General features: G+C 40.9%; 1 protein-coding gene and 1 long non-coding RNA gene across 3 annotated transcripts; both read right to left on the reverse strand.

Annotated features, from left to right (window-relative positions):
• Window positions 1-35: 35 nt before the first annotated feature.
• hvcn1 (hydrogen voltage-gated channel 1) lies at window positions 36-8411 on the reverse strand. 2 transcript variants are annotated; one of them, XM_083980152.1, is made up of 6 exons: window positions 8172-8411; window positions 5737-5947; window positions 4328-4432; window positions 4019-4250; window positions 1332-1444; window positions 37-445 (listed from the first exon to the last, which is right to left on the reverse strand). In XM_083980152.1, exons 2-6 carry the CDS (start codon window positions 5908-5910, stop codon window positions 389-391), a joined length of 681 nt encoding a protein of 226 aa, XP_083836278.1. In that variant the 5' UTR covers window positions 5911-5947; window positions 8172-8411; the 3' UTR covers window positions 37-388. The 2 variants fall into 2 exon arrangements, with proteins under 2 accessions (XP_083836279.1, XP_083836278.1); XM_083980153.1 differs by lacking the exon at window positions 8172-8411 and having other exon boundaries at window positions 36-445; window positions 5737-5943.
• Window positions 8412-12371: 3960 nt separating this feature from the next.
• LOC310992435 lies at window positions 12372-16258 on the reverse strand. The gene is made up of 6 exons (XR_014595685.1): window positions 16210-16258; window positions 15152-15240; window positions 14254-14326; window positions 12987-13039; window positions 12743-12806; window positions 12372-12494 (listed from the first exon to the last, which is right to left on the reverse strand). It is a non-coding gene; the product is annotated as an uncharacterized lncRNA (long non-coding RNA).
• Window positions 16259-18543: the final 2285 nt, after the last annotated feature.

The raw sequence follows: 18543 nt of genomic DNA on the forward strand, positions 1-18543 counted from the left end.
TTTATGAGCAGCACTGTTTGGAATATCAGTTTATTACTGTATATGTTGAGTAATATATAAAAAAATGTTGTAAGATTATTTAACATTTTCTAATAAATCAGACTTTTACACAAATACAGTTCTTTTGATTGTACATGTTCTCAGTGTGAGGGCTCAGTTATTTACAGGTTTTAGACTGAGGCCTCTAGCTTCACATCTGACATCCATCAGATCAATGCTTCTACTTCTCATCTGCTTTTACAAGACCATGTGTCTACAGTTCATGTTAGAACTGTAGCACTTCTGTCAACAGCCAGTAGTCTACAGTGACAGGTTATCATGGAGTGTGTAGTTGGATAATTAAAAACAATGATGCACAAAGGTACATGTTAGAAATGACAGTGAGCGGTTAGAAGTCGATGCCGTGCTTCTTCAGGAGAGCTTCAAGTTTCTGTTTGTCTTGTTCCTGTGATGATGGAGAGAGAAGAAAAGAGTCAGTCAGTCAAAACCAGATCTGATGCATGTGACGTCTCAGCGGTACTGGAAGAAAAACGTGTTGTCCCAGGGAGAGAAATGAGGAACGTTATGTAGGTGTTTGTCTGAATGAAAATACAATTACAAAATACAATTTCAGCAGAACCGACTGCCATGAACTCATAGTGCAGTTCAGACCAGGGTCCGTCCTCTTCCCAGTTCGTCCAAATTTGACGAACCAGGAAGAGGAGCTTCGAGAAGCTTCTGCTACAAACAAGCTTGAAATATAGACTTATTTAATTTTTTTCGGGACAATTTCGCATTTCGGGGCTTCAATACAAGACGGACATTACATACGAGCAGCATGGAGGTATTTGGATGTTTTTTGGTGTGTCTTTTTGTTACGAAGACAGTTGGTATCCAACCGTTATATGGACATGCACTGCTACGCCGAGACCCCCTGTAACTCAGAGAAGCCACGGAGGACTCTGAAACTTCTCCCAGCCCTTAGTCCACATGAGGGGGAGGAGATAATGAGTGAAATTTCAATTTTGGTTAAACTATCCCTTTAAAGAAAGCCATTAAAATAGTCTTGAGTTTAAATATACTTTCTTTGTGTTGATTTTACATTCATTTTTTGATTTAACATAAATAAATATTCGTTATAAGCTTCAGTCTTAAGTGGACTAATGCAATTAATTCATTGATAAATGAATCGCGATTTATTACAGAAAATTGTCTGATTAATTAGTTACTTTTTTTAATCGATTGACAGCCCTAAAATATACTGGAAAACTTCTACAATACCAAGCCCAGGTCTGTTGCCCTGGTGACAGTGTATACATGTCTGTGATGTCTAATATAAAACATTGACTCACCAGTTTGTCGGTGCGCTCCTGCAGCTCTGTGACTCTTGTCACCAGGTGGTCGTAGCTTTCCTTCAGCTTGTGGATCTTCTGCTCTGCTCGGGTCTTCACTGACACCAAGATACCTGCAGCACATCCACACAGTCACTTCTGTTCTGTCCTCTATCAATCTGCATCTCATTGTAAAACTGTCAGCACATGCACAGAGACTGAGCTTCTGTCATCCTCTGTGCTGTGGGCAAATGATAGTTATTGAATATAGTAGAATCCTGTCACTGTTCCCTCTTATTTGTCCAACAAACAGACTGAGCTCAGACCAGTGTGAGGAGGCTGTAGTGTCTTCAATCTGACAGAGTCCAGATGCTGTTGATCCTGATTCCCCACAGCTCTGTAAACTCCACTATAAGTATAACACTCCAACACTGAATACACCTTCATCATGGCACCTGTTAGCAGTAATGGGCATGTTACTTTGAAAAAGTAATTAGTTATAGTTACTTTCCCAATAAAGTAAATAAGTTAGTACATGATAAAAGTGTTTAATTACAAGAAATTTTTATATAAAAATGCTCAAATATTTCAAATTACTTCGGTCAGACGGTAACAAACCAGATGTCATTTTAGTCACAGAAGTCCAGAGAAAGCCGGTAAAACGTGGGTCAGATAAACAATACCACATCGCCATGACAACATATTGTCACGTGTATTGTTTTGCCTCGTGCTGACGGACCACTTGTTTACATAGAGGCTTGTTTATGCCGTTACCTGCAGCGGCTGTCGTCCGTCTGCCGTCTGCCCAATTTCAGGTGAATGCAGCATGAAAAATACGACTGAGTTGCTTTCTATCTACAACCACAACGCTAGATGGGAGGAATTCCTACACAATGTAGGCTACCTTTAAAATCATCATTGTATGTTGTTGGTTCTCGTTTGTGTTTCTCATTCCATCTTAGCACAACTCCAACAGAAACCCTGTTCAGGTTCTTGCATTGCTGCACCCCCATTTCATCTATCCATCCCTGACAGTTTTTTTGCGCACTGTAGCACTTTATTACACTGTATTACATTTGGTTTCGTTGTGTTCTCAACCCATCCTAGCACAACTCCATTAAGAAACCCTGTTTTGGTCTTGCATTGTTGCATCTTCATTCATCTTATCCATCATAAATAGTCCATCTCACCTTAATCTATTAAATTGCACTACACTTCTTGTTTCTGTTTTTGTCTTATAATAGTGTCATGTTAATTGTCTTTTCTAGTAGTTGTTATGTCTGTTGGTTTCTGTTGGATACATGTGTTTGTTGTATGTGTTTTCTCCTGTTTTTATGAATGATGTCGTTATGTCCTTGTGTTCATTTGAATGGCTTTTAACACCTTGCCAGGAGGACTACAGTGGGAAACTAGCCGTTGGCTAACACTGGCACCTTTACAATTTATTATGTTCATTAACTCATTGAGTGCCAGCCCTTTTATAAAATGGTCAGTGCCATGTGCCAGCGTTTCGGGGCATTTTGAGTAATATTTTAAGACCAAGAGAATATTTTGTATTATGACTCTGAAAACACAAAATAGCTCAAAGGAAAGAGGAGACTCTCTATTTAACTAGGAAAAAACCATTTGTTTGTACCTTGTTCCATTCTTAATTTATCTTAAGTTGAATAGAGCCTGGTTGCACCAAAAAGACCACTTTTTTTCTAGAAAGCTGAGAAAAATGCATTTTTGTGAAAGAGAGTCTCTCAAGAAAAACAGTGATTTATCCGTTTTAATTTTGGCTTCAAAAACATGTAAGACATCTGAAAATTTCATTTCACATGTTTTTTCATTGTACAAAAAAAAAAAAAACTAAAATACAACAAGTAGGAGTCCTACTATGCAGAGTGATGTCTGCTCTCCTACTCCTCCTGCAGTTGCTGCCCCCTCACCCTCTCCTCCCCCCTCCTCTCCCCCTCCCCTCACCCCCTCTCTGCCCCTCCCCTCTCCTACTTCTCCTCCTGCTGCTGCTTCGCCTCGTCTCTGAAGTAGGGAGGGAGACGTCATGGCGTCTTCAGCCTCTCTGCTGGACGCGGCCGCGGCAGCGACGCACCGCGCTGATCTCTCGGTTCGTCGTCACGACGTCGGTTTACAGCAACTGGTGAAACTGACTCCGCGATCCGCTTTCGCTTCGGCATTTCGGTGCTGATCATCTATGAGTTTACCTTTCCTGCCTCCTCCGATCACTTCATGCTGGAGCTATGCTAATAGCATCCGTGGCTAAGCTTTCCTGCAGCTCCACGTTACACTTGTTCCAGGCTCTGCCCGTCGTTTTCCTCTAGAAATAGAAACTTTTCCCAACTTTTTTATCTCTGTACCGATCGCACTCGTCTTCTCCTTCCTCTTCACTTCTTGCTCTGATCTACAGTCTCATTCGTTCTACACATCCCAGAAGCCCCAAAATTACTCACAGTGTGCGCAACAGCGTCCCCATTTACCAGCCGCAGAAAACTGCATTTGACGTATATATACGTCAATGGCACTCAAGCGTTGGATTTTGATTGACGTATATATACGTCAATGGCACTCAATGAGTTAATGTGCATTGTCCTCCTTAAATAAAAAAATAAATAAAAATAAATAAAAAATATAAAGTGAGACGATCATTGCTTGGGCAACTCTGCCAGCCCAGCTACATGTGTAGCACACAGAGTGATTGTGTTACTGACCATTGATGATTCTGGCTACCCTCCATAGTCGCAGCAGGATGAGGAGACCCATCCCATCGAAGGCATCCTCATGGAAGATGAATACGATGTCCAGGATAAAAGACACCACCACCACCAAACCGTCAAACATCTCGAACTTATGGTGGAAGAACTCCAGGCGGTACGCAAAGAGCTTACCGGCCAGCTCCACCATGAAGAAGGTAAGGAGGGCCAGGCTCAGGTAGTGAAACACCTGCAACACCAAATATGGCTCAGTCACATGACCTACAGGGCTCGGTCACATGACCTATAGGACTAAAAGAGACTCACCTCAGGAGCAAGATGTCCATGCGCCAACTCAATCACAGCCAGGTCAATAAGCAACTCGGCCAGAACAAAGATGGCGTCAAGGATCACCAGACAAACAACCAACACCTGGAAGGAGAAGATGCCTCACTTCATCAGACTTCATCCATACGGTATAAAGGTAGATGTTTGTGTTAAAGCTCCATACGGTATAAAGGTAGATGTTTGTGTTAAAGCTCCATACAGTATAAAGGTAGATGTTTGTGTTAAAGCTCCATACGGTATAAAGGTAGATGTTTGTGTTAAAGCTCCATACAGTATAAAGGTAGATGTTTGTGTTAAAGCTCCATACAGTATAAAGGTAGATGTTTGTGTTAAAGCTCCATACAGTATAAAGGTAGATGTTTGTGTTACAGTTAACCGTAGGAAGCCTGAGACCTGAGGAGGTGCAACACTACACAGATGATTTTTGGTTTTTAAAACCACAGATGTCTTCTTACGGATCAACACTTCAAATAAAGCAAAGGAGAATCAAGTTGTAAGATCCTGAATAGAATCTAACCCTTCTTTCTTATCTCAAAAAATCGTTATTGATCAGGCACTATTGCGCGTTAGAGAGCGCATAGCATCCCATCAGAACACTCTGCTATCTTACTGCAGGTCTAATTCTGGTTCCTAGAGGTTCTAGGAGGAATGAGAGAGTCTGGGTTCAGGAGTCACAAGCCCTCTACATTCATGATTATGCTCTTAGGGTCTCTCTCTCTCTCTCTCCCTCTGCACTGCATGCTGGGAGTTTGGTGGTGAAGAGCATGGTGAGTGTGACCTGTGAGAGTTTGTGTTTTTTCCTCAAACGTTTCATTGTCTCACAGTATATATAGTGTGAGTGTTGTGTGAGGAAACGATTGGGTTCCTCTTTCTAACAAACTGAGGTCTTGACCCTGGAGAGTGAGAGGAGATAACATGACTTGGTGCTGTAATAACAGCATCTTACTGATGGAGGTGCTTTCAGTTTAACTGCAGGACTGTGACTTGTAATAGTACTTTCAGTCTATTGTTTTGTGTCTATCAACATGGAGCTGAATGCAAAAAAAAACATAATGCAAATATAGCTGCTGCCCAGCAGTGGTCGAGGCAATTTTAGGCAAAATGAGGCAATTTGAAAGTGAAGTTCAAAAGCTGTAGCCAGTGGTGGACAGTAATGGAGTACATTTACTTGAGTACTGTACTTAAGTACATATCCAGAAGATTTGTACTTTACTTGAGTATTAGATTTCTTTGGTACTTATTACTCTTACTTGAATACATTTCCTTATTTTAAGAGAAAAGAGATTAGTTTTGACTAGAAATTAGACAGTTTGACAAGAAATTTTGAGTTTTTGCAGTGCCCCTATTATTCATAGATGAATGGATGGATGACTGCTGGGCTACCACACCTGGAAGCGGTCGGAGCTGTAGAGCCTCTTCAGCGAGTCTCTGAAGGTCAGGCTTGTGGGGAACTGTCCTGTAGCTGGACTCAGCTCCTCGGTGGCCACATGCAGCTCCTCCTCCTCCAGCTCAGTGTGCTGCACATCGCCCACCGTGGTGAAATACCTGAGGTATTTAGCCATCGCAGCAGACTCTGTGGAGAGTCCCACCTCAGCTCACCTACAGGGAAAGATTTCAGGTGACAACGTGTCAGAAAAAGAAGAGTTCCCACACACATGGCCAACTTGCAGAATTTATTGTGCTAGACCTTTTTCAAGCAAATGTTTGCACCAACACAGGAAGCCATCTTAAAGGGATAGTAGCATTTTTTTTTAAAGTGGGGTTGTATGATCTACAAATAGCCCCTAAGTACTTTAATTGCAGTAGAAGACTCTCTGCACTCCTCCCGTTAGCAACGCCAGCCCATAGTCCTGCCCAGAGATTTACAACATACAGTGTTGTGAACAGACCCAAAGAAACGGCCTATTTTCGTGGCCTAAAAGAGGTTTTACCTGAAAAAAAATACACAGTTCCATTGTTCACTATAATATAATTTTTTCCAGCCCCTCAAAGTGCAGGAAAAACACAGTTTTTATTTGGAGCTAACCAACTGCTGATCGGCGGGCGCTAACCCTGGGCGGAGGGATACGTGAGTTGGTTAGGTCCAAATAAAAACTGTGTTTTTCCTGCACTTTGAAGGGCTGGAAAAAAATATATTATAGCGAACAATGGAACTGTGTATTTTTTTTCATGTAAAACCTCTTTTAGGCCGCGAAAATAGGCCGTTTCTTTGGGTCTGTTCACAACACTGTATGTTGTAAATCTCTGGGCAGGGCTATGGGCTGGCGTTGCTAACGGGAGGAGTGCAGAGAGTCTTCTACTGCAATTAAAGTACTTAGGGGCTATTTGTAGATCACACAACCTTTAAAAAAAATGCTACTATCCCTTTATATATCAACATACAAACAATAGAAACAACATCAATATACAAAGGTAAAGAGCAATATAGCCTACAATAAATACTAAGCTGCCGTGACTGGATACATTAGGTCCTAATGGAAGGTAATAGCCAATAATCACAGTCAGAAACAATAAATACGACAGATACAATAGAAAAATAGAAGACAGAGCGACTTGCAATAAAAAGTGTGCAAGGATACAATAGAAATCTGAAACAGTCTGAACAAATCATGCAGAGTCTACCTGGTGACAACATGTCAAAAGTGAATGGACGACACAGCTTGCCTTATTGTGTTTCATTGCATCTGTGCATATTTCTCCATACGTTAGACAATCTGAGTTCACTTCTCCATTATTAGGCTTGCGACATGTCGTTAAGAAATCAGGCCATCTGAGTGTAGGGAAGCTGCAGACGTCCTTCTCCCATCATGCACCACCCACAACTCAACAGGAAGAAGTCATGAGACTGTTTACAAAGTAAGTGGAGGATATCCACCATTATCATCACGGCTGCACCCCCCCTCACCCCCCTCACCCCCAGGAGCTGTCTTGGTTTATCTGTCAACATGAAGAGCACTGGAGTTAGAAATGTGCACTGACACAACAGATCACCTACAGATCCATTTTGAAAAAAATGAGCTGAGGTTTTGTAATTATTCTTTGCATAGCGTTGTTTTATTTTTTGAGATATGTCTGTTTTGTTACATCTCAAAGTCACTCAACTTTGGTCTGACTGATATCACCTTATGTAAATAAAAAATGAAGATTCTAGAATTTTTTTTAAAACAGAGTTATCTGCTTTTGCAAATGAACTCTTCACAACAGGGATTTGGCTGAGCACAAGTATGTTTTGGACTATGTGTAGACTATACAGTAGCACATTTCCATTGTCCAGACACCCATGTGCACACGCATGCACGCACACACACATACATTTAGCTATGTTCTATTTTGTGATTTTTGAATTACTTTTGTTTTCTGATTTTCTGATATTTTTATGTTTTGTTTGTTTTGTCTATTGTTGTGGTATTTTATTTCTTGTTTTTATGAGGTGAGATTTCTCTTCTAAACCCCTCTACTCTGGGTTTCTTTAATCCCACCTGCACATCTGGTTTGCTGTTTTTATGCTGTTTTTCTTTCTTGTTAAATTGTGCAAATAAATTAAAAAAATAAAAAAGAAAGAAAGAAACTGAAGAGACACAGACTGCAGCACTGACTCCACTGATCAGCTGACTGCTGATCCAACACATCTGGTTCAATCTGATCCCACACTGCAGCACAGGTAGAAAAGCTGAGGCTGCAGGAGCTGCACCAACACTCAACTTAGAAACACATGTCATTCTAAATAAATAAATAAATGAATAAAAGTGTTGCAGTGTAAAGTGAATGGCAGGTAAATGACCCGCAGCTGTGGTGAAGCAGACAGAGTTCAGCTGGTTCCTACCTCAGAGTCAGATCCACAGTGTGTTAGCAGCAGTTAGCTGTGTTCGGGTCCACAGCTGAGGACAGCAGTTCTTCTTGACTCGTGATGTCTACGTCCGTCCGGGGTTTGTTTGTGCCAGACCAGACCAGACCAGACCAGCAGCTCCCCGCTCCGCTCCGCCCAGCTCGGTGGACTCAACCCGGTCCGGAACACTCGCTGCCCCGCGGCTGGAGCTGCAGGTTCCAGGTCGGTGTTGGTGTGTCTGCGCCCTGCTTCTGCTCTCAACTTCTTCAACCAAACTTCTCAACGCAGTTTACTTCAGTCACAAAACTCCGCCCGCCTCCCCTTCCTCCTCCTCCTCCTCCTCCTCCTCCTCCTCCTCCTCCTCCTCCCCGTCCTGTCCGGTCCGGTCCACAGCTGGATGACGGGGGTGGTGCAAAAATCTAACTTTTGCATAATGAAAAGTACTTTCATTCATATTAACAGATTTGTGTCTAACCAACACATTGTTGCATAATGAAAAGCACTCTCATCTCTAGTAGCCTATGCTTTGCCATAATACTAGAATGGTTCAAATTGTAGGCAGCAATTCTTCAGATTGTTCACATGCACAGTTAATTATGCAGATACACACACATTCTGTTGAAACATTTATTTTTCACCAAACAAGTCAGTGCAACATATGCACAGCAGATCTATTTACATTGGGGTGGACAAAAATATATATGCTCACAAAAAAAGGAAACTGAAAAAAAAATTGCAGGGGAAAAAAAAGGAAAACTCTCCTCCCCCTCTCATTCTCCCCCTCCCTCTCTCTGCAATGTCTTCCACTGTTGTAAAAAAAAAAAAAAAAAAAAGTGCTTACTTCCTTGAAGTGGTAACTATTAACCATTTAGGTGTTTGGCCAAGTGGCACATATATTTTGAATCATTTTGAATGGCAGTGTTGTGATGGCCATTATGTCAGATTGTGGTGTTATGCAGAGAACCGTGTTTTGGAGACTTGAGAAGAGGCCTCTGCTCTCTGTGTCATTTTAAATGTGCTATGCATGTTATTTTATAGTATGTTAGTAATTTGATCAGGTGTCTAAAAGTATTCATTTCACTCAGCTCCTATAACTTGCAGAATGTTTATGGCAGGGCTCTCAAATATATAGCAGTAAACTTTTCAAAGTATATCACAAAATTCATTATTTGATGTCAAATGCAAGGAGTGCCTGTGCCACTACCAGGGTAGGTTCGGTTGGAACACAACCTGGGGTCAGATTGAAAACTAAATACTGAGACCACACCACATAATATGTTAGTTGATTGTGCATGTGGAGGTTGGAAGCTGCTCATAATCCATGTATAATTTCAGTAGAGATGGTTGACACTTCATAAAAGTACAAAGGTAAAAGTTGTAACAACCATCCCCCTGTCAGTCATTAGTTTGACCAGCTGTAGCAGCATGGGGGTTTGAAATAAACACAAATGAAATGACTCACATCTTGCCTAAGAACCTGCTCTATCATATTATACAAGTTAGGCTATTGTTACTAATCAACAAACTTGGTCCAAAATATTAGTTTCTTACCTTAAAAATATAGACTTATTTATTTTTTTTCAGAACAATTTCTCATGTTGGGCTTCAATACAAGAAGGACATTACAGACGAGCAGTATGGAGGTATTTGGATGTTTTTTGGTGTGTCTTTTTGGACGAAGAAAAGTGAGCACCATTTACAACCATTATATGGACAAATACTGCTGCGCGGACGCCCCCGTAACTCAGAGAAGGAACGGAGGACTCTGAAACTTCTCACAGCTCTTAGTCGACATGAGGGTGAGTAGATAATGAGTGAAATTTTAATTTTGGGTGAACTATCCCTTAAAGTGTCTTTTAGAACTTTACATGTGTACAGACTATTTCCGCTTCTGAGTATATGATCCAAGTTGGTCCTTTCAGTCAGCACCGATATTGAGCAGTCAACCAAAAAGAGCAGAGTTGACCAACCACAGAGGCCTGACCTGACAGATCTCTCTACCTCCTCCCCTCTCCTCTTGTTTCTCCCCTTTTGCTCCCCCCTCTGATCACCAGTCCTCCTGTTATGTCTTATTGTATGCTGTATACAGTGGGTACGGAAAGTATTCAGACCCCTTTAAATTTTTCACTCTTTGTTTCATTGCAGCCATTTGTTAAAATCAAAAAAGTTCATTTTATTTCTCATTAATGTACACTCAGCACCCCATCTTGACTGAAAAAAACAGAAATGTAGAAATTTTTGCAAATTTATTAAAAAAGAAAAACTGAAATATCACATGGTCATAAGTAACCCTTTGCTGTGACACTCATATTTAACTCACATGCTGTCCATTTCTTCTGATCCTCCTTGAGATGGTTCTACTCCTTCATTGGAGGTTACAAAAGAATTTCTGCAGCACTCAAGGTTCCTAAGAGCACAGTGGCCTCCATAATCCTTAAATGGAAGAAGTTTGGGACGACCAGAACTCTTCCTAGACCTGGCCGTCCAGCCAAACTGAGCAATCGTGGGAGAAGAGCCTTGGTGAGAGAGGTAAAGAAGAACCCCAAGATCACTGTGGCTGAGCTCCAGAGATGCAGTGGGGAGATGGGAGAAAGTTCCACAAAGTCAACTATCACTGCAGCCCTTTGTATTGGGCAGGTGATGAGCAGTGCCTGGTTTTCTCCACACATACCGCTTAGAATTAATTGCAAAAAGTTCAATCTTCGTCTCATCAGACCAGAGAATCCTATTTCTCATAGTCTGGGAGTCCTTCATGTGTTTTTTGGCAAACTCTATGCAGGCTTTCATATGTCTTGCACTGAGGAGAGGCTTCCGTCGGGCCACTCTGCCATAAAGCCCCGACTGGTGGAGGGCTGCAGTGATAGTTGACTTTGTGGAACTTTCTCCCATCTCCCCACTGCATCTCTGGAGCTCAGCCACAGTGATCTTTGGGTTCTTCTTTACCTCTCTCACCAAGGCTCTTCTCCCACGATTGCTCAGTTTGGCTGGACGGCCAGGTCTAGGAAGAGTTCTGGTCGTCCCAAACTTCTTCCATTTGAGGATTATGGAGGCCACTGTGCTCTTAGGAACCTTGAGTGCTGCAGAAATTCTTTTGTAACCTCCAATGAAGGAGTAGAACCATCTCAAGGAGGATCAGAAGAAATGGACAGCATGCAAGTTAAATATGAGTGTCACAGCAAAGGGTTACTTATGACCATGTGATATTTCAGTTTTTCTTTTTTAATAGATTTGCAAAAATTTCTACATTTCTGTTTTTTTCTGTCAAGCTGGGGTGCTGAGTGTACATTAATGAGAAAAAAAAAGAACTTTTTTAATTTTAGCAAATGGCTGCAATGAAATAAAGAGTGAAAAATCGGAATGGGTCTGAATACTTTCCGTACCCAGTGTATGTATTGCTGTAATTTCACTGTACTTCTGTATAGTGACAATAAAGGCTGATTCTGATCAAATCCAATGACATCAGTAATTATCAATATACACTCACTGTGTATCTTTTTTTTTTAATAATCATGTTAAAACCCGAGGTGGCTGCATCACTTTCACTTTTACTACTCAAGGCTCACCTAATGCAGCTGACCATATGACTGAATTCATTATTGGTATTGCAATTTGGATTATTATGATAGTGACAGAAAATATATTACAAATGTAGGGCATCATGTATAAATTGGTGTGCACGTGTGTACATGTGTATTGTTTTTATTATAAGTGTTTATGTGAAGTGTAGTTATGATTGGAATGTATGACTGTATGTATTGATGTCTGGGTATACTGTACTATGTACCCTATGGACCCCAGGAAGATTAGTGTCGCCAAGGCAGCAGCTAATGGGGATCCATCTAATAAACAAAACTTTTCAAACAGCTAAAAACTCAGAAGGATGGCAATGTTAGGCCTTCACCTCTGCCACAGAAGTTGGTGTGGTATTGGTGGTGTATTATATTTGCATCCATGTGCAAGTCTGACTCCATGTATTTTATTCGTTCATTTGTGACTTTTGTATTTTGTTTTATTTAATAGCAGACCCTTAGTAAATTTATTTTGTGCATGCATCATGTGATTTGAATACCTTTAAAAGCACAGCATCATTAACATGTACCAGAAAGTATCAGTATCAAATTGAAAATATTTGGTATTGCCCACCCCTAATGTGTAGAAGAGAGTGAAATTATAAAATCACACACAGACACTGAAATGTGAAACTTATTTCATTTTATTCATGTTGTTGACAGAAACCATGCTCTTCAGTCCCTGGTTCAGCAGTGAATCCTTCAGCAGCCTCATCCAGACCAGCAGGATCTCAGGATCTCACCAACCACTCTGTAAACAAACATCATTAGACCACTCATCTCCTCTCCAGGGTCAGTGCACAAAGACATGAGGCGGAATCTGTTCCAGGTCTTCAGTCAGGTTTTGGTAAATGGGTTTCACGTAAACCTGTGCCAAGTCCTGGGCTTTCTCTCCCAACGTTAAGATTCTACAGCAGAGACAGTTAGCTCTGCCACAGCAGTACAGATTGGGTTTCAACATGCTGAGCAACACATCTGCATCACATCTGTATGACCAACCTCATGTCCCAGCTGTGTGGTGTATGCTGCCCCCTGCAGGTCAGGTCAGCTGCTCCACATGCTCCTGCAACAGAAACAGACACAGACAGGTGAGTGAAGTCAGAACCAAACCACTGACTGGAGCTGGCGGTCAGCTGAGCTCAGAGGTTAAAGGTCACCATGGTGTTGTCTGCATGATGTGTTATATATTCACTCATCACAGCAGATACAAGGAATAAAGGAGCTGTGGTTCAGTCAGACTCACCGTGAGCTGCACAGGAACCATCCATCCCATAGAGAGCAGCTTCAGAGCTCCACCTACAACAACACACTTCAGTTAAGACAGACACACAACCACACTGTTCAGCAGCAAGAGGAAACAATCTTGTGCTGCTTATTTCTCACTTTGATTTCTATTCAGTCATGTTACATGACGTCAGCTGAGGTACTGCCTGTTAAACACTTCACCAAAACAATCTGATTCTTTGTCAACTGCTCTCAAAGTTATTATAGATTTAAAATGTTCATTAGTTTTTATTTTGTGTTTCAATTCACTTTTTTTTCTGTTTAGTTTAAGTCAGGTTTTAGGAGAAAGCCTCTGTCAGACCTCTGATGATAAACTTCCAAATTGTGGGATTTTCCCCTTTTAGTTACATCCCATAATGTTCCCATCAGTCCTCATCAGGTTCCATTCACTTTTATCTACCTGTGGGTGTTATTAAAAAAAAAAAAGCTTTGTTCCAGCTGCAATAACACTGGTAAACAAGCTGTAGTTTGCACAAAAGCTGCACAAGTCACTTTTCGGAGCATTATGGATGTATCCCCTTTATCTCATTGCTTTATTTACATATTTACTCTTAACCAACTTGTAGGAAATTTTGCTCTTGGTGTTTTTAATTTTTCTTTTTTAATACCATTTCAATTATGTGTTTTTAGTTTCATGTTTTTACTTTCTATATTTATTTCATGAACTGCAGCACTTTGTCGAGTATTCCGTCTCATGTTTTTTTAAAATGTCCCGTTTCTGATTTGATGTTCGTTTTCTGTTGCTTGTTTAAAACTGCAAAACTAGTTTACCCTTGGTATCAATAAAGTCACTTGAACCTACTCCAAGTCCTCCCATATTAAGCTGTGGCCTTTTCTTCCTGCAGCTTTAGAATCTACAACTAAACTGATGTCTAGTCATTGAAATAAAGACATTTTTTCCAAAAACTACTAAATAAAAACTACAGTTGAGTAAATCATCTTTTCACTGCTAGTTTTAGCACTAAGCCAGGCCCAGGTGGTGATGTGCAGCCCTACACTAGGCCCACCCTGCTGAAGAACCAGGACGGGCCACTCTCGTTGGGCCGCGCTCTGAGGCGTCAGCACCAACAGGCTCTAAAACAGAAGCTGCTGAGCTGCCGCGGGAACAGAGACTTCCTCTACCAGCGCTGTAACACTGAGCCGGACACGTCGCCCGGTCAGCTGACTGAGCGCTGGACACACCCACACACACGCTTTAACATTAACTTCAGTTAGAAGAAATGTACCTGTTGCTTCAGGAGGAGAGCAGCTCTGTCCACGACTGTCCCCAAGACAGTCTTACTTCAGTGAATGCAGCATCTGAGAAACAAAATGTCATATTAGTGCAAAGTGAGGTGGTGGTCTACAATCAGCTGTCCAGCATAGCAGAGCTTCAGTAGACAGCAAACAGCTGAACATTAAGTGCAGCTGACATGACTGTAATTAATTGGCACACAACCAAGCTTGGTATCATTAACCACACTGCAACACATCACTATTATGGACTGATTTTCCAATTACAGCTATGTGAAATAAACAGGATGCAAAGTGATTTGCAGACTTATAGAGCACCGTTTTGTTTTTACAGTGCAGTAGTTTCCCCCCACATTGTCCTCATTTACCCATGTTTGCAGTCTAGGTTGCAGCAAATAAGACTGACCCTGTGTATTGGAGGGGAGGGGCATGGCTCTGACACCTGGCAGCATCATGCATCACTGTCGGTGACGACGGAAGGAACAACTTAAGGTTTTTTCTCCAAGGGATAGTAGCATTTTTTTTTTTAGTGGGGTTGTATGATCTACAAATAGCCCCTAAGTACTTTATTTGCAGTAGAAGACTCTCTGCACTCCTCCCGTTAGCAACGCCAGCCCATAGCCCTGCCCAGAGATTTACAACATACAGTGTTGTGAAAAATTATATAGCGGAGCCAGTGGACTGAATCACACCCACATGATGAAAACTAATGTGAATGTGCAATCTGTTAATTGAGTACTAAAGTAATTGAGAACATTTAAATTGTTATTTTTTCCCTCTACAATAGAAGCAGGTGGTGTAAGGCCCAGGTTGATTTAGTAAAGTCTTAATATCCAAATCCAGCCCTACACATCAGAGTGCATCATCTTGGGCTGTTTCATATGAACTCACCTTCAGCTGGTTCAACCTGCAGCAGTCACACTCCTGACCAGCACCAAGACCAGAGACCATGTCTCTGTCCAGGTGGACTCATCTGTGTCCTGTGAAGAACAAATAAAGACCACCATTAATACAATTAAGACAATACATTTCCCTCTATGACACATTGCAACAGTCAATACATCCAGATTCAACACTTGAGCAGTGTATGTTCAAAAGGCACAACAGTCAGATAAATATGAACTAAGAAATTAGCTACAAAGACAAAAGATACGAGTCTACTGATTAATGAACCACTAAAGTAATATACGAGTGTTTGCAAATAATGACAATGGACCATTTGTATTTTCCTCAAAGCGTTTAGGTCTAATTCTTATGGTTTTTGATGAGGATCTGGTCTACTGTTTAGAGGTAAGAAAAGGTGTAAATTGTAATTTGACAGACTCCTTTTCTCTGGAAAAGCATCGTTCAAGTCTAACAGAACATGACTGACTCGGTGTCTGGAGAAAAGTTTCCTCCGAGTCTGTTCAACTCATTCTGACTTCAACAAGTTTGCTAAAAATAAGGACAATGAAGTCATCCATCCATAACGGCGTGTTTATATTGTGCCCGTTCACTTTGGAGGATTAAATTCAGCAGAGGTTGAGAATCAATCAGGCTAACTGTTCTCTGATGGAGAACAGTTAGCCTGATAGCCCCTGTAGTAGGCCTACAGACCGACATGCTGCTCCGCTTCTAACTGGATCCGTCCTCAACAGACACAAGTCTCCATGACGACTGATAAGAGCTGAGGAGCAGTTCACTGGAGAGGACAAATCATTCACCGTCTTAATGTTCTATCATCCATTAACCACAACTTTAACTACAACGAGAGCACAAAGGCCACGTGCGTGTTACTTTAACTAGAGTCCGGCCGCTCCCTCAGCTGCACGTGCACTAAATACGTCGTGCACTAAATACGTATGTGTTTGTTCCACTGTGTGCGTCTCTGTAACGTCAGTGTATCGTTTATCAGAATGAACAGCACGTGTTGTAGCGTTGATAGACATGTCTATGGCGTTACAACTCACCAGCAGCGGCCCAGGCTTCATCTCACGAGCGAGTCCGACACACGGAGAGAAGGAACGGAAGTCACGCACGCATTTATAGAGCGCGTGTGCCGCTGAGCATTGTGGGACAGGAAGCTAGCCTCTTTTCTTTTTTTTTTTCAAACTTTATTGTGTTCAAAATGTACATACATTCTCAAACAAGAAAACTGTTGCATTCTTCTTCTTTTTTCCAAAGACATTACTTTTCTTACAATAAAAATAGAAAATTAAATCTACAAGGCTTGGTGCTGAATAAGTAAAAAGCTATTTTAAATGTGTGAAAATAAATAAATAAATAAAATAAAAGATATAACACAAGTTGAAGGCATTGTACTAATTGGGACTCTTCACAAATTAACAAATTACATCGTATTGCAATTTCCATCATACCATTATTTTTTTCATTTCCATCTGCCAGTAAATTTAAGGAACTAAAATATTTGTTTAGTTCATTTTTAAAACAGATTATTGACGGGGATTTACTTTTCCATTTACAACAGTGTATATGGTATTTGCCCAAAACAGATTTGACAGTTTTGAGGGGGCATCATCTTTGAAAAGGAGGATGTGTTCTTTATTAAAGGGTGTGACATTTTCTATTTCATTTTTTAACCAATCAAACACATTTTTCCAAAATAGCGTGACTACTGGACAAGAGTAGATGGAAGCTAGCCTCAAGATCGTCCACTGAGCAGATGTAACAAAGATATTCAATAAACCGTCTTTGGATGTAACACTACAGAATTACAAGCTTACAAAAAAAAGAAAAGAAGAAAGAATTACTCTGAAAAACAGAGCTTTTTTTTCCAAGTGAATTTAATACACTTCCGTACATTTCTCATTTCTGTACATTCAGTTCAAGAAAAAGAATGTTTTTTTTTTTTTAACTCAGTTAACTCTTAAAGGTATAGGGTTGGAGATCCTGGAAAAACAGTTCTATCAGACCATATTTCAATAGTATATGGTAAATTTTTTTTTTTTTTTTAGTATGTTTATTTCGGTCTCATAAAAACAAATAGGCTACAGTAGACAAATATAAAGGTATAAATACAAAACAAAATAAATCAGAACAAAAACACAACAAGCAAATCAATTTACTTTGACCGAAAAGGTGTAGGCTGAAGCATCAGCTTATTTTGCCTACCCTTCTTAAAGCAGAAGTAAGTGATATATTTGTGTTAATATAAGTCTTAAATAGTTATATCTTCCGACAGCAATCACTTACATAGAGTGTTTGGACTGAAACACGGGTCTGTCAGTCACTCTGCTCTGCTCTGAGCCGAGGAGAAAACATTTATTGTATCCTACAGTTTTTATCCAATGAGGAGAGAGAACGGCATGCAGGGCTGTGTGTGCAGCCAAGGGACGCCGTGAATGTGGCGACGTAGGGACGAGGACTGTTATGGTGCGTTCAAGGAAACTCATATTTTTCCGACCGTGAAGTGGTACCAGTTCGATCTGGTACGAGTTCACCGGTCGGAAGTTACGAGTGGCCGTTATAGTGACTTTCACCGGTACAGGTCGGAAAAACACGAGTGGGTTGCCTGGAACGCTACAAAGTCGTAAGTTGTGACTTGAAGCTGTAATTTACGATTTCAAAAGCCTGCCTGGAACGCAGCATTAGCGAAAACGACCGGACCACTCACTTCTGCTTTAAATAGAGTATCTTTCTTTGGTATATGGCTGCTGCAGACCTGGAGACCTGCACAGTCAGACCCCCGCACTTGTGGACCCGCACGTTCAGACCATATGGATCTATTATGAGACCCTAGTGGTTGACTGTAAAATTGCAACTGCACAGTCTGGACCCGGACTATGGTTTTTTGACAGGGCAAAATCCAAATAAAACGCCAAGATGTAGGGTGACATCAGGTAAATTGGGCCATCAGGTAAAATGAGCCAGTTAAGGTTTGAGCCTCCTAGCTTTTTAAGTTTTAACAGGCAATGGCTGTAAATGATTTCAAATTGTTGCTACAACTGTACTTGAAAAAAAAACAATTGATTTGAGTGGTCTCTGGTTGCTGTTGTGGGTGGGACAATGCTTTATATCCAGCCTGCTGAGGAGAAGTGTGCGAAAAGTGGCCTGGCAAACAAATTTCACTTGAAACTGATAAGGTTGATAACTCTGTAAAAAAAAAAAAGATCTACAATAAAAAATGTGATTTATAATACACATTGTGATTCCCCCCATTGGATAGAATGCAAAATTCTTGCTAAGCTTACTTATTTTTTAATTTAAATGCATTTTTTGTGGGTGGCCCAATTTACCTTAATGCATCATGGTAAATTGAGCCATGCATTTCAGCTAAAATGGGC

The sequence above is a fragment of the Trachurus trachurus genome (assembly GCF_905171665.1).
Source record: "Trachurus trachurus genome assembly, chromosome: 10".
In the NCBI taxonomy this organism is placed as follows: Eukaryota; Metazoa; Chordata; class Actinopteri; order Carangiformes; family Carangidae; genus Trachurus; species Trachurus trachurus.